Here is a 24,666-nt window from a genome sequence, read left to right as displayed (position 1 = left end):
CATATCTGACAGCAACAGGCCTTGAGGTGAGATGAAAAGAGGCATCCTAATTATAAATTGAAATCTATACCCTTTGCTGCTGTGAAAGCAGTAGAACTATTCTGGAATCAGAGAACTCCGAGTTCAAATTTCACCTCTGACTCTTTCTACCTGTGTAACCTTGTACAAGCCCCCTAACCTTCCTCATCTGTAAAATGACAGAGTTGCACTAGGTGGCCTCCGGGGTCCTTTCCAGATCTAGGTCTAGAATCCTACGAGTTCGTCCCAGGGCCAGAAGGGGAGAGCTGGAGAAAGGATTCCAGAGCGTTCTTCTCCAATTGTGCGCCAGCCTCTTTGGAATGCTCCTCTGCGGGGACGGTTGCTTAGTAACTAAAGAACTCGGAAACGTTTCCGATTTCGGCAGTGGACGCCTAGAGGATTTCTGAGAAGGCTGGAGGCATGGCGGAGGAGGATGAGGAGGAGATTACCGAGGACAAGCTAAGGGTGAAGCCCAAGCCTCCGCCGGTCTCTGCTTTGTCGGCTTTCAGCTACGTCCCGCCCCGGCGCCTGGGCCCCAAGGAGCACAGTTACTTCTACCAGGAAAGCAAGGTAAGAAGCAGCTAGCACGAAGGAAATCCAGACCAAAGAGGCAGAGATTTTGTTTATTGTGGGTAGGGACAGCGAAACTCTTAAAAGATTGTCTCCTCTCACTTGCTGCTTAATCCTCCCCACCCCGCCCCCACTCTCCCAAATGTGGATTTATTTTTTTTAAGTCTAACTCTGTGCCTTTTTCCTGGCACTATGCCTGGAATCCTTTCCCTCCTCACCCCTGCCTCTTGGCTGCTTTTGAGATTCAGATAAAATCCCATCTTCTGCAAGATGCCTTCCCCAGCATCATCATCCCTTCCCAATAACACACTTTGTATTAATCAATCTCTCTCTCTCTCTCTCTCTCTCTCTCTCTCTCTCTCTCTCTCTCTCTCTCTCTCTCTCTCTCTCCCTATATATATATATATATATATATATATATATATTTGTATACATGCTTCGCATGCTTATTTATTGATATATACATATACTCAATATATATGCAGTGCTTTATATATAAAGATATTTAGAATCACTAGGTACCTTTCTTATGTACTTAGGGGTAGTTTGGAATCACATATTTAGCAGCACAGAATTATTATGCCAAATTCTAAAAAGAAGTTTCTCTGTTAAATAATGGATCTCATTTATGTGCTTTGTTTTTATAATTTCCAAAGTGCTTTCCTTACCACAGGCCTGAGATACAGGCTGGGCAGTTGTTATTATACACATTTTATAGATGAGAATATGGGCTGAGAGTTCATGGGGTTCAGAGAGCTAAATCTTAGAGAGAGGCCATCTAGATTAAGCCTCCCATTTTCCTGATGAAGAATCTGAGACCAGAAGAGGTTAAATGCCTTGCCCGAGGTCACACAGATATCCAATCTTGGCCGGGCTAGAATTTTAATCAAGGTTTCTTTCAATTACAGAAGTTACCATCCGTAAATCCCATGTAAAAATGAGTCAATAGAGGCAGCTAGGTGGCACAGTGAATAAAGCACTGGCCCTGGATTCAGGAGGACCTGAGTTCAAATCTAGCTTCAGACACTTGACACTTACTAGCTGTATGACCCTGGGCAAGTCACTTAACCCCAATTGCTTCACCCCCCCCCCCAAAAAAAAGAGTCAATAACCTCAGATAGGAAAGCACATATCAGTAGGAACCACAGAATCTCAGGGCTAGAAGGGATTTCACAGGCAATCTTGCCCAACTCTTACCTGAACAAGGTGATTCAATCTTTGCCTGAAGATCTCTAATGAAGAAAATGTACCACTTCCCAGGTCAGACCATTCCACTTGTCGAGGCAGCTAGGTGGCACAGTGGATAGAACACTGGCCTTCAAGTTGGGAGGACCTGAGTTCAAATTTGACCTCAGACACTTACTAGCTGTGTAACCCTGGGAAAAATCACTTAACCCCAATTGCCTTAAACATCTGGCAACATCTTCAGTTATCCTAATGTATATCTTTACACTGGACTCAGATTGCTCTGGAGGAGAAAGTGAGGCTGGTCACGGTGCACAGCCCTCCCTCGCTTAAATCCAATTCATTGCAAATCATGACATTACCCTGACGTCATGGTCCTCAAATGAAGGATAAACAACAATAATTCCACTTGTGGGTAGCCCTAATTGTTAGGAAGTTTTTTCCTTACATTAAACCTAATTTTGCCTCTCTGTTACATTTCTCCTACTTCTGTCTTCTGATGCTAAGATGAACAAGTTTCAGCCTTCTTCTACAAGGCAGCTCTTCATACCTTTGAAGACAGGTGCAATGACTCCCCTAAATCTTCTCTTCTCTAGGTTCCTTCAATCATCCCTACTGTGGAATGATCTTTAAGCCCTTCATCATCACTTCAGCTTGTCAATTTCTTACTTAAAATTCATGCTCAAAATTTAAAATAGCAGCCTGATCTGAGCAAGGTACAAGATGGTGATTTTCACTCTTTTCCCAATCTAATCCAGTAAACATTTATCAAGTACCTACTGTATGCCAGAAATTGTGCTAAATGTTAGGAACGGAATAAAAACGTCTTCCTAATTTCACTTCAGCTGTAAGGGCTAACAATGATGCCAGGTGTAAAATATTAGTCCAACTTCTAGTTTTCCACATGCCATCATAATTTAGGATATGATTTTTAGGTAGTACCTATATGTTCTTTTCTTCTCATAACTTCTTATTTTCTACTAAATCAAGTGTTACTTAATTCCTCTGCCTAGCTTTCAGGGTCCAACCTTATTTCCAAATTGCATACCTTCTGCTCTAGTCAGGTTGGTCTATCTTTTTCTATGGAAAGGGTTCCTGACTGCCCTTGTCTGAAACCCCTTCTCTCTCTCCTCTACTTCTTCAAATCCAACCTGTCCTTCTAAGTCTTTCTCCAGTCCCACCTCCCACAAAGCCTTTCCTGATTACTCTGGCCCTCATTCATGGTCTTTGATACCAATACTCTCATTTTACAGATGAGGAAACTGAGGCCCAGGAAGGGTAGGTGATTTGTTCAGGGTCACATAGCTAGTAAGTGGCAGAGATGAAAGTCAAGTTCAAGTCTTTTTTGACTCCAAGTCCAGAAGGAAATCCATAGTGACAGTGAGTTGCCTCAGGCTAAAGCTGCTCCTTTCATTCTCTATTGTTTTGTTTGATAATGCTTCTTTCTGTTAGTCTAATGTCAAATGCATTGAGGGTAAATCATCAGCTTTAATTACTTCAAAGTGCTCAGCAAATTGTAGATTCTCATTAAATACTTGTGACTGATTGGCAATACATTAGCTGTGGTTGTTGTATACCTATATAATAATCATCTGTATGATGATTGTCAATAATTAGGCAAATTCCCATCCTAGAGGACTGGAGAGGTAGATCTAAAAATGCCCCCCCCCAATTCTTCCCCTGCCCCCCATGGATCCTTCCCTCTTAATTTGTACTATACCTTAATTTGTGTCACACCTACTCCCAGGAAGCAAGAGGAATAGGCAAGTTTGGGGGAAAAGTCAGGAATAGTTATTCCTGATGAGTAAGGAGGTTATTTCTCCTTTCCTTTCAAGATCCAGCACAAAAATCTATTTGTTTCTCTTCTCCCACATAAAGCTATCCACAAACAGTACAATCCCAGTGTACAAAAACAGTATGATCAAATAATAGTTGATATTTATATTGTACTTTATAATTTACAGAGTACTTTTTTCACAACAGCCCTATGACAGAGGTAGTCTAAGAATTATCTTAATTTTACTGAAGCTTAAAGAGACTATGATTCAGTTTTATAGGTTTAGAGCTGGAAAGAACCTCAGAAGTCATTTAGTCCAAGTCCCTCTTTTTACAAATAAGTAAACTGAGGCTGGAGAGGTTAAGTGATTTGCCTAAGGTCATACAGGTAGTAAGTGGCCGTGCTGGAACTTGAACTCAGGTCCTCCACATCCAATCCCAACACTTTCCCACTGTCCCAACACCATATACCCTCACAAAATTAATAAGTGATACCATGTTGGTACCTTTGCTCTCATCTTATTTACTACAAGATCCTATAACTTTGGAAATGCCTAAACTTTTGCTCCATTTTTCTGCTCTTGTGTGTACTTGTATCTGTAGGGTCATATCACTGCATTACATATAATGCAGGTTTGTCTATACATTCAGCTGAATTAAGTAAACATCTAGAAAGTACCTACAATATGCAGGACCTATTATTAGGCCCTGATCTTGCTATGGCAACAGGTAACAAGAGACCTCTCAGTTCATTCCTAACCCTCATGCTGACTGGCTCTGTCACTGGATCATGCTACTGAAACTCCTTAAGCTTTATTTTCCTTATTTGTAAAGTGGAGAAGGTAGCCACTAGAATTTATTAAGTGCTTACTACGTGTCAAGTATTCTGCAGAATTCTGGAAATAAAAATATAAGTAGAAAGAAAGTCTCTATCCTCAAGAAATTATATTCTAATCAAAAAAAAGAGATAAAAGGAGGGTGAAAGTTGGGTTTGGGGAGAGCAAGAAGGTGAAGATGAAGGTACCTGGCTTGGGAACGTGGTGGAGGAAGTCCACAGTACATCATGGAGAGGAATGAGATGTGGCTGGCCTGGGTACCCTCATTAAATGGAGGCTCTGGGAGAAGCTTCTAAGGATTGCTGTGACTAAAGTGCAATGCAAACCTTAAAATACTTTATGTATATGTTAATGTTATTATGAACAGTAATAATCTCAAAGCATAAATATACTCTAGTATCATCAATGTATGATTGGGGCAGGGAGGTGGCCTAGTGGATGGAGTGCCAGGCATCAAGTCAGTGAGACTCCTCTTCCTGAGTTCAAATCTGGCCAGTTCAGAGGACTGAAGATGACTCATTATATCCATCTCCTGCTAGAGAACTAATCTAGAATGAAATATAAATATTTCTACATGTCCAGTGTGGACATTGTTGGATTACTTGCATAAATTTAAATAAACTATAATTTAATTTAATTCCTCCTGGGGTGGAGAGGTAATAAATGCCATAAAAACTTTAAAAAGGAATTCTCAAAAAGGACAGCTTTCTGGGGGCAGTTAGTGTTAGGGCAAATAGCCCTATTCATCTCAGTACCCCCTGATAGCATCATTATAGCACAGCACCTTATAATAGTTGATGTTTGTAATGATGGCAGTGAATTATCAATAAAAATTTAAATTATAAGAAAATTAAAATGAAAAAAGCAGTTCTGCAAAACCAAATAACACATCAAACACATGGCTGATTGCAAGTGAGATATTCCATACCCATAATTCCCCATCTCTGTAAAGAAGAGAGGTGAAGAATTAGTTCTTAAGCTAAGAAATTTTAAAATGCAATTACCTTATTATCATGGAAATCCTGTTCCATTTTGTTAGAGGTGGGACCAAGTATAGTCATTTATTTCCCACTAAGACTTTCCTTGTCTTAAGAGATGAACAACATCTGCCTGTGAACAGATTGTATTAGTTTTTATCTAGTGGCCTAAAAATGAATCGTCATATGTCACTACTAATCTTCTAAAATGTCTGCACACCAAAGGAGTTTACAAAGTTAATACATAGATCTGTTAGATTTAAAAAAAAATCTTTGTGTGTGCCCTTGAAACTTAGAATAAAATCAGTATTTAGAAGCTGTCAGCTAGGAAGTGATGAACTCCTGTGGAATGAATTGCAGGCATCCCTAGGGAACTGTAGCTCTTGGTGCATTTTCTATAAAAAACTCAAAGGTGATTCAGTTCAATAATGTTTTTGAATTACTCTCCTTTTGCTTTACGTGATTTCCATCCTACAGAAATGGAAAAGCAGAGCCCAGGAGAATGTATACTTGAAGAGCGTTTGAATAAAATCTTAATGAACTAGGTGGGTTGGGGAGGTGGGAAGGGGAGTTATGATAAAAATTCCTGAAGGATTAAAGAGTCATATTTTCCTCATTATAAAGGTAACCTGCAGGCATTTTCTTCCTGATACAAACTTTTGATCTGGAGGTTTGACCCCAGAGTCAATATGATATAGGTAGATGCTTAAAAAATAGAAAGCAATGGAAATTAAGCTTACCTGCTCTGAGATCCCTGATGGTTGAGTAGTCAATTGCTAAATAAACTTGATACTTTACATCAAGTGAAACAGTTCTGTGTAAAGTGTTTGTGAGTCATATAACATACTTATATAAATGACTATTACTGTTAATATTGTATTTTTATGTGTATTTGGCACAGACATCACAAATTGATACCACAGGTTGGATTGCCTTCAGGAATTTGAAAGCTCTTTTAATGATTCCAAGTTTCTCTTGAGAACAAAGGTCCATCTTTTTAATAACATTCTATTGGGGGTGCTATTTATCTGTGGTCCACAGAACACTATAATGTCCAAAAAATTGTTAATGAATATAACAATTGTTGTTCAGTTGTTACAGTCATGTCTGACTCTTTGTGACCCTGTTTGGGGTTTTCTTGGCCAAGATATAGGAATGGTTTGCTGTTTCTTTCTCCAACTCATTTTGCAGATGAGGCAATTGAGGCAGACAGGATTAACTGACTTGTCCAGAGTCACACTGTTATTAAGTGTCTGGGGCCAGATTTGACTCCAGGCCTGACAATTTATCCACTGTGCCAACTAGCTACCCTTATAACAAACAAGGAGATAAATTAACACATTATGAGGGTGAATAGGCTGCATCATAAAATTAATGAGGAATTATGAATAACAGGAAAGAGTAAAATATATTATGGGGGAAATGTGATAGGAAAAGAAAATGAGCTGGTCACATGGTAAGAAAGAGGTAGAGAGCTTAAGGGCTACACTGATCTCACATTGTCAGAAAAGAATGAGGAAGATCACCAGCAAGTTAAGTGAGCTCCAGTTTATGGGAGGATGTATGCAAGAGTTAGAGAAATGGATAGGCTTGGATGGATTATGATCTGAATCATTCATTGGAGGGAATATCCAAGTAAATGATCATAAATCCATTGAGTATTATTTTAAACAGGAATTTATCATCACTTTACCTGTCCTTAGGCATATCTTTGGCTTTCTTTCACCAAATTTGCCAAGTCCAGAGAATGCATAATAATTTCTATATCAGCCAAAGTAAAGTATAATTAGGAAAGTACATTTTTTTGGGAGGGGAAACAACAAACTATTGTAGCCTCAACCAAATCAAAGTTTATTTGTCTTTTCTACAGTTTAGCATTATTTATGATATTACTTTTCTCCATTATTGATGATGATTGGCTCTCTAGTCCTTCTCTGAGCAATAGTCCAAGTCACAGAATCTTATGCTATTATTAAATTATCATTATTATTATTAAATTAATTAAATTATTAATTAATTATTATTAAAATATTATTAAACTGCCTTGCTTCTCAGGGAGACTGAAAGACCAGGGAAAGTTTGCCCATTTTCAGAGGCAAAATTTGAACTTTTAAAAATAAGCTGTCTTCAAGTAGAGGTTTCCTTTTTAAACAAATCTCTCCTTGGACATACAGACACCCACAAAATCTAGAAGAATGACTGCACTATACATTTTGACTAATGAGGGACTTGAGCCACATCCTTTGATGGAGACAAGAAAGGATTAGTGCTCAAGGCTCAGCACCTGTAATTGCCTCTCTCCTTCTTGGAATACATGTTGTGAGGACAGGGATTCGAGATGAAAACAAAAATCACTTGGCTCTGCTCACCTCCAGAGTTGCCACTCCTGGCATTTCAAGTAGGCAGAATAATGAAGAGATATTTAAGGGAAGGTCTCTGGAATATCTTGTCCTCTTGAAATGTGAGCCTACCTGAATGGAAACAAGATGTGAAGGAGGTCAGTACATTCTTACAACTCTGTGGAAAAAGGTGGAACACTGCTCTCACCTTCTGCCACTGAAGACTGTAATAAGAAAAAGAATGTTAAGATTGTTGTATGGAACTTATCAGTTTCTATCAAAGCAATTCTAGTGCCTTGAATTGACATTTTTAACAATGCCTTCAACTGCTCTGGGACAGATACATTTTTCTCAGAGAACAAGTGGAGAATCACTGAGCATCTTTGTCTCTCAAGATCCATGATAATATCCCTGAATAAGGTGTGATCCTACTGGAGCAAAAAGATTTAGATTAACATTGGCACTGAAACTATTTTTGTTAAACTTCACATCCATTGGAAACTTCACATACCTAGAATAAAATAACAGATTTACCATTAAAATTGTGATATAGATGATCCAGATTAATAAGGTCTCATGAGCTGGAGGAAGACTTTTTGGATCATCATGGGAATTTCCAAAGTTTTCAAACTAAGTTACTGGCTAGACTTAGTCCCAGAGGTAAGATGATGAAACACACTAGTACCTGTCACATAATGGATACTCAAAAATACTTATTAACTGATAAGAGAGGTAGGTGGCTACTGAGGTGGAATGTTGCATATACTGTGCCTATCAGTTTTTCTTAACCGTTTTATTTGTTACAAGAGAAGCTTTTATGAGGGGAAAGAGTATATTGGAAGGTGACTATGGATTAAAAAACAAACAGCAGCAGTACATTTTAAGATGTACATATATTTGGGGGTGAGGGAATAATTTATGATATTCAGTTAATAGCATTTATTAGGTATTCATTATGTACAAAACATAGTTCTAAGTGTTGTGCTGATATGAAAGTCAAAGACCAGCCCACCAGTAACTTTTCTGGTCTCCACAGAGTCTAGATATTGCCAAATTGGTTTAAAAGAAATCCTAAAAATAAGTACCTTTCCCTTACATGTCTTTCCCAGTAGGTTAAGCCTAAAGGAAAAAGACAAATTTAGTGGAAAGTGAAAAAACATTAAAATCTTCCAAACAAATGGATTTGTTAGATGAAATTTATAGGGAGACCAATTTTGGATCAAGAAAGGCTTGCTAATAGATGTTCCAAAAAGGAATGAGCTATATTGATAGTTACTAAATTTCTTGCCACTGGAGATTTTCAAGCGGAGACTGGATGATTGACATGTTGATTGATTGATGACCACTTGTCAGGAATTTTTTTGGGGGTAGAATCTATGCATCATGAATGAAATCTAAGTTCCATTTTAATACTAGAATTCTATGGGTCTATAAAGAATGACTAGAGCCTGGAGGATATGCTTGGTACTGGGGAGGCTGATGCTGGTGAGTCCCTTGAATCTCAGAGTTCTGAGCTTGAGTAGTGCCCAAACTGATCAGTGTCCACACTCAGTGGAGCACCAGGATGCCCTGGGAGCAGGGATCCACTAGGCCACACAAGGAGGAACAAACCATCCCACATAAGAAATAGAGTGTGTCAAAGATCCTGTCCCATTTAAAAGTAGATTAAGGCCTGTGTGTCTACTTCCAATGTGAGAGTTATGGAGATACCAGTCTCATGGTAATAGAAAGAGAAGAGAGAGAGAGAGAGAGAGAGAGAGAGAGAGAGAGAGAGAGAGAGAGAGAGAGAGAGAGAGAGAGAGAGAGAGAGAGAGAGAAAAGACAGAATAGATATAGAGAGGGAAGTGAAGGACTATGGCTTAAACACTCCTAGACATATACCCCATTGGTGAATAGCCGTTTATATCCAGAGCAAAGAAGAAACCAGGATAGGGATGGGAAGAGATGGAAAATGAGATTTCTAGTAGTCCTAAAAACTTTTTTTAAAAAACGGGATCATCACTAAGGATTTTACCAGCTCAGTCGGCCTTTTCTCTAAAATCTGATTTAATCCTGAGGATATCTGCCTTCTAAGGAACATATGTCCCCATGTAAGTTCTCTTAGGTTCCAAATATCCTTCATTTATTATCTGGTTTCTTTGTTCCATTGATCTGAAATTGGTTACCCTATACTTGGAAACTTTCAAATATTCATTCATTCATTCATTTATTTGTTTGTTTGCTTATTTATTTATTTATTTATTTATTTTTAGTGAGGCAGTTGGGGTTAAGTGACTTGCCCAGGGTCACACAGCTATTAAGTGTTAAGTATCTGAGGCTGGATTTGAACTCAGGTACTCCTGACTCCAGGGCCAGTGCTCTATCCACTGTGTCACCTAGCTGCCCCCAAATATTTATTTATTTATTTTTTGTTTGCGGGGCAATGGGGGTTAAGTGACTTGCCCAGGGTCACACAGCTAGTAAGTATCAAGTGTCTGAAGCCAGATTTGAATTCAGGTACTCCTGAATCCAGGGCCGGTGCTTTAATCCACTGTGCCACCTAGCTGCCCCCCATATATTTATTTTCAATTGCTCTGTATGTGGTATTGCGAAGAGCATCTTGGAGGATCTTCCTACCCTTCTTACAATGCAGGCCTAACTTTGAAGAAGGGTATAAGACTGTTAATGTGAAAGCCAAGGGCATAGCTGGAAAGTAGACTGATAGTAGGGCTGAGAAGTAGGATAACAATTGGAAGTTTACTTTATATTAGAACAATAAATACATAAAACATGAAGGAGTGGGAGGGAGGTCTCAAGAGGGCAAAAGAAATGGTTTTGAGTTCATGTTCCTTTTTTCAAAAAATAATTTATTTTATGCTGCAAGTACAAATACCTGAGTACTTTAAAGCAGAGAAAAATCCATTGAGAGAATCTAATAGCAGAATACTAATAAAGTTATAAGAATCAGAAAAAGGGATTTTGTAAGTTATTGGCTGTAACTGGCCAAGTAGTGTTTCATAAGATCACTTAAATATAGCTTAGTTTTTGCTATTTTTTTAACTTGAAACCAAGTGGGCAGAAAAGAATAAAGGGATCAGTAACAGAGGGTGAGAAAAGCAGAAAAGCAAATGATTAAACTAAAGGCATTGCCAACGTGACAGCCACAATATTAAATGAGCCTCCATTTATTGAAGTTGAATTTTTTTGAGTGATCACAAAATTCATTATAGTACAATGTACCATAATAACAGCAACTTCTTAGAGATCTGGAGAAAGAAACAAGGAAGCTGGGGGCACCTAGGTGGCCCAGTGGATAAAGCACCGGCCCTGGATTCAGGAGGACCTGAGTTCAAATCCGGCCTCAGACACTTGACAAACTTACTAGCTGTGTGACCCTGGGCAAGTCACTTAACCCTAATTGCCCTGAAAAAAAGAAAGAAAGAAAGAAAGAAAGAAACAAACAAACAAAGAAGCTCATGGGAAATGTGATGCCTTTTCCCACTCTGGTTAAAGTTGATAACAAGTAGCCAAAAGTTCATTTAAAAGTCAAGTTATAGAAGCACAGGGCAAAAAGCACACCAGTGATGGACTAGGGTGTTTGAGGCTATTATGTTGAGGCTTTGCATAGGATAGGCATAGATTATAAGAACTCAGGGGAGGGAGAGGAGGATGTCAAACTGACAATCATTGAAAACACTTATCAGGATGGTAGTTTCTTTTTTAAAAAAATTTAAAAAAAATTTTTGGGGGCAGGGCAATGAGGGTTAAGTGACTTGCCCAAGGTCACACAGCTAGTAAGTGTCAAGTGTCTGAGGTCAGATTTGAACTCAGGTACTCCTGAATCCAGGGCTGGTGCTTTATCCACTACGCCACCTAGCTGCACAGGATGGTAGTTTCTTAAAGCATCCTTTATACGCCAGTGGAAGCCCTTTTTAACTCTGGTGCTGGAAAACAAAACTAACTTTTGCCTTAAAAGCTAATGAAATCTTATATAAGACTGATACTGAATACATGATTTCAGGGAGCATGACTTGATCCCCTGAATATCTGGATTTATATAAACATGAGCTATGTTATACTACATGCCAGATTATAGAAAACTAAGTAATTCTTCAGACATTCTATGGATAAAAACATTTTTACTTGGCATGCAAAGATCACCTTTCAGAGGAAAAAAGTTATGACAGGTTAAAATTAACACATGAACAAGCAAAGTGAATAGTACAAAGAAGAAAAATGCAAGAAATACTATGGTTTCCTCCAAACCCTATGATTCTTCTTCTTCATCATCATCATCATATCTGACATTTATATGGTGCTTGCTATGTGTCAGGCACTGTGCTAAGCACTTTACAATTACTATCTCGTTTCATCCTTCCAACAACCCTGGAAGGTAGGTGCTGCTGTTATTCCCATTTTACAGATGAGGAAACTGAAGCAAAAACAGGTGAAATGATTTTCTAGTGTCTAAGGCCAAAGTTGAACTTAAGTCTTCCTGACTCCAAGCCTAGCACTCTCCACTGTGCCACTTGTGACTGTAAAACTAGCTAGTTCTTCTGGAGTTGTTCATTGAGAATTATAACTAAGACTTGAAATTGGAGGAAAGGCATCCATCCTTGGGCTACTGCAAATTGAATCATTAATCACTGAATGGACTTTGCCTTCGACAAACTGATTCCTGGAAAGGTCTTAGTTTAAAATGCCAAGGTCTCCCACTGTTTCTGGGCCATCTCCAGTCATCCTCATTTATGTCTTGCTACTGAACCCAGATGGTTCTGAAGGAGAAAGTGAGGCTGGTGACTTTTCACAGCCCTGCCTCACTTAAATCCAATTCATTTGCAAGTCAAGACATCACCTTCCTGATGTCATCGGTCTTTTTCGAGAATGGAAGGACAAACAACTGCAAATTGGCAAAGGAAGAGAGCAGATTGGCAAAGGAAGTTTATATTGTTACCTGGTGCTAAAATAAAGTCCTCAGATGATCCTTAACATTTATTTAGCATGTAAAATGTCCTTGACAATACCCGACTCCAAGAGGGCAGCTAGGTAGCACAGTGGATAAAGCACTGGTCCTGGATTCAGGAGGACCTGAGTTCAAATATGACCTCAGACACTTGACACTTACTAGCTGTGTGACCCTGGGCAAGTCACTTAACCCTCATTGCCCTGAAAAGAAAAAAAAGGAGTAAATAGGCAATACCTGACTCCATCTGCCGCACACATCTTTTAGTTTTCATATTGCTCTTTTGTGACATCTGCTTAATTTTCCTTGCCCCATTGATCATTCCCTGTGTTTCTCATCTACAATTCCAGTTAATCACTCAGGCAACAACAATTTATTAAATGCCTACTATGTGTTAGTTATTGTGCTAAGTGCTAGGGATTTTTTTTTGTTTGTCCTTCATTCTTGAAGATGACCATGACATTAGGGTGATTTAAGTGAGGCAGGGCTGTGCAAAGTCACCAGCCTCACGCTCTCCTCCAGAGCCATCTGGGTCCAGTAGTGTGATACACATCAGGATGACTGGAGATAGTCCCAGATGCTTAAGACTAATGGGGTTAAGGGACTTGCCCAGGGTCACACAGGTATTAAGTGTCTGAGGTGAGATCTGAACTCAGGTCCTTCCAATTTCAGGGCCAGTGATCAATCCAGTGTGTCACCTAGCCGCCCTTAGGGATACATGCTAGAGATATAAGCAAACTAGGAATAGAAAGACAAGTGGGAGTCCTTACCCTTGAGGCACTCATAGCCTAATGAGGAGGGCAAGAAAAACAAAACAAAACAAATATAGAAGCTCTATATAGGATATATAGGAAAAATTCAACAGAGGGAAGGCACTACAGTTAAGAGGGATTGTGAAAGACTTCCTTAAAAGGTAGGATTTTAGCTGGGACTTGAAGGAAGTCAGAAAAGCCAGGAAGCAGAGATGAGGAGGGAGATTAGTAGGCATGTTGTTTTTCAATCATTTTCAGTTGTTTCTGACACTTCATGACCCCATTTGGGGCTTTCTTAGCAGATACTGGAGTGGTTTGCTATTTCCTTCTCCAGGTCATTTTACAGATGATGAAACTGAGGCTTGACCAGGGTTATTTATGATCCAGGCCTGGGGAAACAATATTTTCTTTCCAGTTCTTTACCTGCTTTTACAAATGTGCTTCCTGAGTTATCCATCTTCCTTAAGAAACTTTCCATTTACCTGTCACAGAATAATAGAATTTAAGAGCTGGAAGGGAATTAAGTAACTATGTAATCCCAGCCTGTAGCCAAAAAGAATCTCCAGTCTAATATACCTAATAGCGCTTATGTAAGCTCAGTTTGAGAGCCTCCAAGGAGGAAAAGGAGCTCATCACCTCTTAAGGAAGCTTGTTTCACTTTGTGACAGCTGATAGACAGGATAAGTTCTAGACTAATGTTCAGGAAACATATTAATAAAAGAGAAAGATGAACATATTAATGGTGTTATACAACTGTTCAATATTTTTTTTAGCTTGATATAAGGAAAAGAGCCCTAGACTTATACTTCTAGTCCAGGCTCTGACACTGTGACATTGATTATGTTGCTTAATCTCACTGGGCCTTATTTTAGTCATTCGTTTGCCTAAATTGAAGGTGTTCACCTGGATGATCCCTAAAGTCAATTGGGATCTAAGATTAAAATTCTAACTCACAGACACCTAAACATACTGATTGGTCTGCAGATTATCTGTTTCTCCATCTCTTCACCAGGATGAATGAACAACTGTATGAATGAAACATTGTATGGGTAAGTCTGAGAGCACTAGTGTTCTGCGTGACCCAGCATGTTGGCAGGGAGACTTAGATTATTAAAGTGAAAGGATAATTGGGGGTTTTCCCATGATAGCAGCAGGGTACCTGAATGAATATTTGTGCTCAAATGAGTCATATTAGGGATCTGTCTCTGAGTATATGGTAGTATTCTGACTGTGTTCACCAGCAGGCTGGTAGAGGATGAAGCATTATTAGGGGAAGAAGCTAACTGGAAGTGGTCTAATTAGCTAGCATCCATTCATTCAATTAGAGTTTAGTCTGAAGGATGAGTGAGTGGTAATTCCTATTTTTATCTTTTCCCCTATTTTTCTTTTGAATAGTTTAGCAAAATGACTTATCGAACAGATAGGATCTGTAGCACAATCCAATTTTTTTTTTTTGTGGCTGGTCAGCATGAGGTGGACATAATAGAAAAGTAGAGAAGTGTGTAACCTAAGACTGACAACAACTCTAGACTCTAATAGAGCAGTTTGTAACTGAAAGTCTTATGAATGAATAGCCTTCCATGGTTCTGGTCTTGTATTCCCCTCAAAAGTTTTTTTTTAAAGGGTTCATTTCTAGAATACATGATTCAGTTCACCTGTTAGCAAACAAGGAAACCAATAAGAATTTTAATAATAAACATTTATCACAAAAGATCTAAAGTTATAAATAGGACTCAGACACAAATCCAGGAGCAAAGTACAAATTCACAGCATCAATACGGAAGGAAGGCTCCACAGTGTGGGTGAAATTGGAGCTTCGTCAATCCCCTCTTGGCCCTAGTCCTCCCCACCTTGGGCTTGACTCTACAATTTCTCTATTTCATTTTTGTATACTCAGTCTACACCTTTTAGCCCTCTGCTAAGTTGCCAGGGAATGGGAATATACAAGATACCATGTTATAGTATATAGCATATATGTGTGTGTGTGTGTGTGTGTATATATATATAGCATGCTATAGGATATATATGTATATATGGACATATATATTTTGAGTTTATATATATATCATCTATCTATCTCTCAAACCATGCTTATTATACTCAACAAACCACAAATTGATCATATATGGTTCGACAAAGCCTTGCCAGAAGTTTTTTTTCTTTTTTTTCTTGAAATTAAGACTCTCCCAGGAAATAAGAGATATACTTGTTCATATAAGCTCAGCCAAACAGACTATGGAGTAAAGAGAAAAATGGAATGCAAGTATAGAAGCACAGGCTATTCAATCATTCATTCAATTATCCAAAAACCATTTATTGACTACAATGTATTTCACTAGGTTGAGTACTAGAGTTACAAGGACAAAAGGAAAATAGCTCCTGCCCTCAAAGACCTCATATTCTAATTGGGGAGACAAACAGGTACATATATACACAAAATATATATGTAGGTAGGAGGTAGCACTGGTAAACCCAGCAGGTTGAACTTTCCCACCTTGTTTTTTTGTTTTGTTTTGTTTTGTTTTTGGTGAGGTAATTGGGGTTAAGTGACTTGCCCAAGGTCACACAGCTAGTTAACTGTCAAGTGTCTGAGGTTGGATTTGAACTCAGGTCCTCCTGAATACAGGGCCGGTGCTCTATCCACTGCATCACCTAACTGCCCCAGGTTGAACTTTCATTCAGAGCCAGTGGCCCCACTGAACATGATCATACAGTTGGTTGCTGTTCTCTTAGCAGCTCATTCCCTTAAAGGGGTGTGGCTTTCCCTTTTCAAGCTGCTCATATCTTTTCCCTTCTGGGCATGGTTTGCTTTTCTTTAAAAACAGCAACAACAAACTGGTATTTTGTTGCAGTCAAGAAAATGGAATGTGGAAGGAAAATGCTTTTCTTTGTACCCTTACAGGATACTGTTGTTACCATCTTGTAATTTTAATCCCAAGGTATATGAATCTTGAATCCATTGCCAGTTTATAACAGTTCAGTACTGCTTTTCCTTCTTATTCAGAAGTTCTAAAATAACCCCCAAGCCCCCTGGTGTAGTTCAAACCAAATCTTTTGTCTCTCTAAGATAAGTAATGTAGCTCTCTCTCTCTCTCTCTCTCTCTCTCTCTCTCTCTCTCTCTCTCTCCCCACCCCCCCGCCGCCCCCCTCTCCCCTTACTCCCTCCCTCCCACTCCTCAATCTCTCCCTTCCATTTGACTCCTTCCCTCCCTCTCTATTTTGGGGTCTTAGAATAGAGCTTAGAGTTTCTGCTGTTCAACGGCTTGATTAAATTTTCAGCATAAGAATCAAAGCAAACTTTTAAAACAAAGGCAAAAAAAAAAAAACAACAACCCCGAAATGGATGATGGTAGTGGTAGGGGATTGTAAAGCAAGTAAATGTCCTACCATATAATTGTCCCTCTCTAGGGAGAAGAAAAAGGGAGAAGGAAGGAAGGAATCTCATTGGTTACCTCTCTTTACAGGTCAATTTGGTCAAGCAGCATAGGATTTACCCTCCACATGGTCTGTCTTATTATTTATTAAGTGGAGATGAGGGGATGTATACAAGAGATGCTGTAATGAGAATTATCATTTTTGGCAACCATTTGGATATGTGAGTTGAGAGATGTGTCAGAGATGATGCAAATCCAGTGACAGAGCTCTTCATTATTAATGTTAACTTCTTCAAATAATTCAGCAAAACATTTTTATCAAGTTGGCTAAAAAACCTTTTTAAGTTGTAGCTCAAATCGTATTTCATGAGGGCTTCTTTAACCCCAGTGTAACTAACTCAGTAGCTCTAAGAATAAAACAGAGTGAAACTGGTCATAGATTCCTTTGATGCCTTTGGCTGTCCTAAGACTTAATCAAGAAACAAGAAGAAAGTAAAAAAGGGAGAAGAAAAATTAAAAGGGAAGAAAGAAATGAAGAGACAGAATGGAAGGAGAAAAAAAGAGAAAAGAAACTTGTTTATGGAACTATGGGACCATCATTTCAGGTACCACCTTCCTCTTGGCTCTCATTTCAACCAGATATCTACTCTGCATCTGAACATATTAAACATCATGAAAATCACTAGCAAATTTGTGGAGAATTCTTTTTTGTCTTTTTAAAAATAATATTTTATATTTTCCCAGTTACAATTTTAACATTCTTTTTTTTTAATTGAGTTCCAACTTCTTTCCCTTCCTATCCTTCTCTTCTTTGAAATGGTAAGTTGATATAGGTTATATGTGTGCAATCATATAAAACATATTTCCATATTAGTCATGTTGTGAAAGAAAACACAGAACAAAAAAAAATGACCCAAGCAAAAAATGAATCCACCATGAAACAAAGTGAAAAATAGTACATTTTGATCTGCATTCAGACTCCATCAGTTCTTTCTTTGGAGGTGGATAGCACAGGGGAGCGTTTTTTAAAATATTGATGCTGGAGTACAGCAGGATTGACTCCTGAGTTATAAGATAACATTATATAAGGTTTTAATCACAATTAATACTATAACTTGTGTGTAATTTTCAAATCAAAAAATTTTTTTTCTCTTTATTTTAAGACAGGAGTTGTTTCCATATTCGATTGCATTTTTAAAAGGTCTCTGGATTACAATCAAAAATTGCATCGAGATGATCGAGAGCATGCCAAAAGTATAGGACTCAAGGTTAACGAGGAGGTAACATTTTGACAAGTCGACTGTGGGCATATTCTTTTTAGAGGTTTAAAAAACCCAATACATTCAATTAATTATTAATTTAATAAAAACCAAAAACATAAACTTGATGTACAGGTTGCTTTATATTGCTTAGGGATCTCAGCAGTCGTCATGCATCTGAATGTAATAGACACATCCAATTTTCTTTTATATCTTAGCACTTTATTTAAAATACCCATTGGTATTGTTAATAGGATGTATTTTCTATTTCAACTGGCTAGTCTTTTTTAGGTGGTTTGTTACTTGTAGATAACATTTTAAAAGAACCCTCAACATTCTACCAATGACTATTATATGTTGGCTACAAAGGTTACAACAGTAATTGAACTATACAGCTACAAAGACCCTTATAACAAAAGGGATTTAAATGTGGTGTGTGTGTGTGTTACTTATATGTGTGATGTTACTTTACTGAAACTATTAATTGGTACTTTTGTTTCTTTGCTATTTCTTTAGGGTTTTCTAAATGAAGAATCATGTTCTCTCTAAAAGAGATAACTTTTTTCTTCTTTACCCATATATATATATATATATACATGTATATAGGTATATAGGTATACATGTATATATTTATATATATATATGTATATGCCTTTAATTTCTTTCTCTTGTCTTATTGCTATCGTTAAAAATACTAGAACTTTGTCAAAATGGCAGGAAGAGGTAATTCTTGCTTTATTCTTGCCTTTAATAAGAGAGCTTCTAATATTCTCCCATTACAAATAATTCCAGCTTTTTATTTTACATGTGTACTTTTATCAAATTAAAATAGTCATTCTATACCTATGCTTTGTAGGGTTTTATCATATATGAATATTGTACTTTATCAAAAGATTTTTTTGCATCTATTGGCATAAATCTGCTGTGTGGGGGTGTTTTGATAATTATATTCATTGTTTTCCAAATGTTAAACTATCCTTATATCACTGGTATAACTTGAACTTAGTCAAAATGAATAGTTGTATGGATATGTTGCTATAGTCTTTCTTTAAGACTTTTATGTAGACTTTGTTTCAATATGTAAAGTGTTACTCTATACTTTTTCTTTGCTTTATCCCTCCTTGATGGTATTAGGACCATACTGATCTCATGAAAGAAGTTGAGTTGATTTTTGGCAACTCAAATTTTAAGAATAATTTGTGCAGTGTAATTATTGATTGCTCTTAAACATTCAATAGAATTAATATGAGAATCCACTTAGACCAAGGTGTATTTTATTTCCTTTGGCATTTTCTTTAGGGCTTGTTCAGGTTCTTTTTCTGAGACTGGATTGTCTAAGGTCTCTCATGTTCTATTGATGTGGGCATTTTTATATTTTTCGTAGATAATCATCCATTCCCTTTTAGATCTTAGGCTTTTGCTGTATATAGCAGGTTGACATTCCTTTTATTTCTTTGTCATTTGTTGTGACTTTCCTTTTTTCCCCCAATTTTGTACTTTTGATTTCCTGCTTTTTATATTTTTGATCAGGTTAAAGTTTTATTTATTGTGTTATTCTTTTCAAAGATACACTTTCTACTTTGATAACTTTTTATATAATCTTTTATCTGTTTCTCATGTAATTTTAGTGGGGGAGACAATATAAGACAACATGAAAATAATTAGGTCTGTAAGGGAGTCCTATAGAATAGATGAAGGTAGCATGAATGCAAAGGGTTTCTTGAATATGGACTTAGCAGTGGAATTGCATTGCTGTCATACTAAATCCAGCTTAGCAAGGTTAGGAGAGACAATGGCATAACACAAATTTTGGCTACAGCAATTACCAAGTTGAGTTGCTGCTTTCACACTAATGGAAGATGTACTCACATCAACAAAATTGGCAATTTTTGAAGCATTGCAGTATACTTTACATGTATTTATGTATATATATAAACTTTAGTAGAACAAATATGGGATTTAGAGTCAGAGGACATGGATTCAAATCCTTGTCCTATTATTTGTTTTCTAGGATTACCATGGGTAAAGTTAATTCACACTCTGGATTTCAGTTTCTTTATCTGTAAGTGGAAACCATTGGACCATATGATCCCAAAGGTCCCTTTCAGCTCTAAATTTATGATCCTATAGATAGGAAAGGCTCAAGTATGATCTAGATTTTCTTTGACTTTTTTTTTTAAGAAGGCACAATCAAATAATGATTTTTCCATTTTGGGAATGCCATTATTTTACTTATAAAATATTTCCATTTTGTCATGAATTGTAGCAATCTATGAGAAGTTAATTACTCAATGGTTTTTACATTTTTTATGATCCTATTGCTTCCCCTAAAGATTTTTTTTCAAGGGCTGCACATAATGATGTTAATGGGCCATTTCATTTTTTTCACAATAAATAAACAGGCCTGACTTCCCCCAAACATTATGACCTTGTATAATTCTGGCAGAAATTACTACTACAGCAAGAAACAATAGTATGGACATGATGATGAGTCATTCTGATTTTAGTCAGTATATGACATTTTATAAAATGTCTTCAATTTTTAATAGGAATGGGCCAGACCTATTGGAGCATTGACATCTTCTATTTATGGAAGACATATATATAAGCCCGTGGAAGAGATGAACAGAGAGCACGTGAGGGTTAACCACGTGAAGGTCGAGTTTTACCGGAAGAATTCTATCACTTGCATGGAAGAACCTGGTTTTGGACACATTGCTCCATCTTAATGTTGTCAATATAATCTACTGGGGCAAACTGAGGTGGAATGGAAATGTGTAGTTATGGAAAGGGTGAGATTCAAAGGACCAGTGAAGGTTGATTTAATTTTTACCTTCAATTTTGTTTTTTTAGAAATAAGACTACTAGGACTATAGTTATATTATGATAGTTGTCATGACCACTTGACTAAATATTTTTAATGGAGAGCATCTGAAAATTGTTACTTGTTAGCCAGTTTTCTGCATAGTTTGAGGACCTGGTGCAAAATTTCTAAAGCACATTTTGTAGTTAATATATTTTATGTCAAAGTTATTTTGATTAAATGACATACTATTTTCCTATCATATGTCCAAAAGTAACTTAATAAAATATTTTTCCTCTGTTGTGATGGATTTCTTTCATTTGTTTTCTTGGGAAATATAATTTTAGACTATTTCTCGAGAATTCATTTTTTACAATATGCAAAACAATGAATACTCAACACATTTTTATCAGAGTTTTTCCAAGTTTGGGGACAAATCTGTTATGTTTTCACTCCTAACAAACAGCAACTAAATTTTGGGTCACAATGCTACTTTGTATTTCAAATGCCATTTGTTAAGGACAAAGTTGCTATAACACACAAAAAAAAGAAAGAAAAGGGTTATGAGACAAGAGTAACATAAATATACTAATGATTCAGTATTTCTTTCAGAGGAAGGAGCTAAAGTTTCTCTTTACAGTGTACTTAGATTACAATATATTTGGGTCTTTATTGGTTTTGAAGCAGTTATGCATATACAATTGTAAGAAAATAATGGGATTTGCCAATGCCCAAAGGCCCCAGCTTGATTGGATTGAGTGAGACTGACTGACTGCTGATTAACTCACTTAAAGTTGACTTGATTAAAACCACACCTGCCTGACTCCCAAGAGGGAGTGTTCTCAGAAGCTGTGGAATCTGACCTCAACATGGGACCACCCTCAAGTCCAGTGAACCAGTGGATCTGGGTGATGCTAGCCAATTAGCCTGAAACACGGTGGAAGGACTGCCTCTCCTTGGGACAGAAAGGAAGCTTGCTCTCTCAATTTGGGTCTCTCTAATAGGCTTGGTGGCTGAAGGTTTGGGAGAAGAGCAGGCCAGGTTGAACTCTTATCTCTCCTCTAGGGTAGATAGGTTTCTTAACTTTCTGAACTCCACAAATTCTCTCTTTACTCTTTAATAAATGCTTAATGCCCCAAAACTGGTGCTAAAACTTCTAATTTATAAGTAAAACCTAGCTAGCTTTCCCTACACTTGGGACAGATAAGGTGACTACACATTAGATTTTACTTGTCACACAATATTAATATATAATTTTACTATAGCGATGCCTTAAAATTTCTTATTTGGAGAATAATTATAAAATTATTCATGTCAAGGCAATCCATTTAATGTGGTCCCTTGGAATAATATCCTTTACTTAATATGATTTAGTTTGTTGTAGTTTAAGTACTTAGATATATGACATAATTAAATTTTATTCTGACTTTCCCATCATTAGGCTTATTGCTGTGAATTTATAAACAGAATTATTAAAGAAACTATGCTATTAAATTGGAAGTCATTTCAAAGTTAAGTGACCACAGAAATACTTCTTTATTCATCCCCAAAGGCCTTTCCTATGTAGTTGTCTTTTGATTTTAAGAGACTGGCAAAATTTATTCTGAATGCCTTTGGGAGCATCCTTTAAGCACTTTGAGTTTGAGCTGTAGAGATTTATGTCTGTTAATTGTCTTCTCAATCATGATAACCAAAAAAGTCACTAATCTCTTAAGTGATAATTTACTCTTCACAGAAAAGAATGATTAATTATAGTAATTTAGTCACAGATTATATTTTGAAGTTGACTAATATAATCAGCCTCCTCCACAAAGGCATACTCTGATGTTGCTCTGTGGTATATGTGACGCTGTATTTTTTGAAGTCAGTGCCAATGGAGGGAAATAACTGGTAGGTTCTACCAAATTAGAAGAACTTGAAGTATGGTCTTAATAGCAATCTATGCTGCCTATGAAGGATGAAGGCTATTCCCTGGCAGGTTGGCCACTAGATCAATACCTGTGTTGTCCATAGCAACCCTGTAACAAAAAAAAAAGGCAGCAAATGATCCTCAGTCTTGTGCAGCTGTCTTCCAGTTCTTCAGTGACTGTGGCACAGTGGTAGAAAAAGCTGACTAGGGTTCTAAGAATCATACTGTTTTTAGGCTATCCATACACATTAACTTGTACAATGATTATAATATCTTACTCTAGTGATATAGGAGACATTCTACCAGAGGAATGAAATATTATCTGTATAACATTGTCACTATAAATGAAGTGTTATAAAAGGAAGTCATAGCTAAATGGAAAGATGGCTCATATTTCTCCATTGAAAGACAAATAAATTGGTAGAGTTAGTTTTATCATGTATACAAAGATAAACATTTTATGGGATATTTTAACATTTTGTGTTATGGTGCTAATGATGAAATTTTGGGGGGAAATACCATTAAGATAATTGCAATTTTTGTATTAACACCTGTTTGTATTAACATCAAAGCAATATATACATACTTGATCACCATCACTGCAGAGGTATGCATAACATAGTATATTGAAAAAATGTTAGAAAACATGCTTTAGAATTGAATGAAAAGTCAAAAGTCAAAGGCTTCTTGCCCATACAGAAGTATCTTCAAGAAGAGGTGTGTGTGTGTGTGTGTGTGTGTGTGGAGCAGCTAGGTGGCACAGTGGATAGAGCACTGGCCCTGGATTTAAGAGAACCTGAGTTCAAATCTGGTTTCAGACACTTGACACTTACTAGCTGTGTGACCCTGGGCAAGTCCCTTAACCCTCATTGCCTTGCAAAAACAAAACAAAAACCAAAACCAAAAAGAGGAGAGGGGAAGGTTCAGAAAATAGTGAGTGTCCCCAAAATAAAATTGATTATATTTTAGACAGGAAATGATAGTTGCTGATAAAGGAGTTATTGCTGAATTAGTGAGTCAGACAACTGATGTGAAAAGGTCAGTATCAAAAAACAACTGGACAAAAGAATAAAAATTAGTACATATGGTATGGAATAAAACATTTTTAACCTGAAATTTGAAAAAGCAATTGATACTGGATGAGAAGTGTAGATAAAAGAATGATATCAACAAAGACTGTGATTTCCTAAGACAGTGTAGCAGACATAAATCAATTGCCATAATGAGGAGGCCAAAAAAAGTCTAAAAGCAACTTCAACCAGTCAACATTTGGATATTTGGGAAAAATGAGTGATATAGCATCCAAAGGAAACAATAGTTTGAGATATAATTTGTAAAATCTTAAAAAGAAGGATGGTCGATTATAAAGCAATAAAGAAAAAGAAGTAGTAGAATGAAAAAAAATAAGTTTAGGAGAAGTTTGACTTGGTAGCAAATGGCCCTTGGTCTTCTGGGCTACCTTCTACACAGTGGAAGAGTGATGTAAAAATGGGTCTATGGTGCTAAGAATGATAATGTTTGTAGGCTGTCCATCCGTATTAACTAAGCTGTTGTTACTATAATTATATTAACTTTTTCTAGTGATGGAAGAGACATTATTACCCAAGGAACTGAATTTTGACAGTATAATATTGTTATTACAAATGAAACTTATGAAAGGAAGTCATAGCTAAATGAAAAGATGGCTCATAGTTTCTCTATGGAAAGACAAATAAAGAATTGGTATAGTTGCCAGAATGTCTTTTTTTTTTCTTTCTTTTTTTTTTAGTGAGGCAATTGGGGTTAAGTGACTTGCCCAGGGTCACACAGCTAGTAAGGGTCAAGTGTCTGAGGCCAGATTTGAACTCAGGTACTCCTGACTCCAGGGCCGGTGCTCCATCCACTGTGCCACCTAGGTGCCCCTGCCAGAATGTCTTAAGAGCATTT

The 24,666-nt window shown here is 37.1% G+C and overlaps 1 protein-coding gene across 1 annotated transcript; it reads left to right on the top strand.

The window, feature by feature from the left end:
* Positions 1–290: 290 nt before the first annotated feature.
* On the top strand, positions 291–21,095 carry C1H5orf49 (chromosome 1 C5orf49 homolog). Its single transcript, XM_043977446.1, has 3 exons — positions 291–588; positions 17,933–18,049; positions 20,578–21,095. Exons 1-3 carry the CDS (start codon positions 439–441, stop codon positions 20,755–20,757), a joined length of 447 nt encoding a protein of 148 aa, XP_043833381.1. The 5' UTR covers positions 291–438; the 3' UTR covers positions 20,758–21,095.
* Positions 21,096–24,666: the final 3,571 nt, after the last annotated feature.

The sequence above is a fragment of the Dromiciops gliroides genome, chromosome 1, assembly GCF_019393635.1.
Source record: "Dromiciops gliroides isolate mDroGli1 chromosome 1, mDroGli1.pri, whole genome shotgun sequence".
Classification (NCBI taxonomy): Eukaryota; Metazoa; Chordata; class Mammalia; order Microbiotheria; family Microbiotheriidae; genus Dromiciops; species Dromiciops gliroides.
Note: the sequence above shows the minus strand (reverse complement) of the source record. Positions and strands in the feature narration are given on the sequence as shown.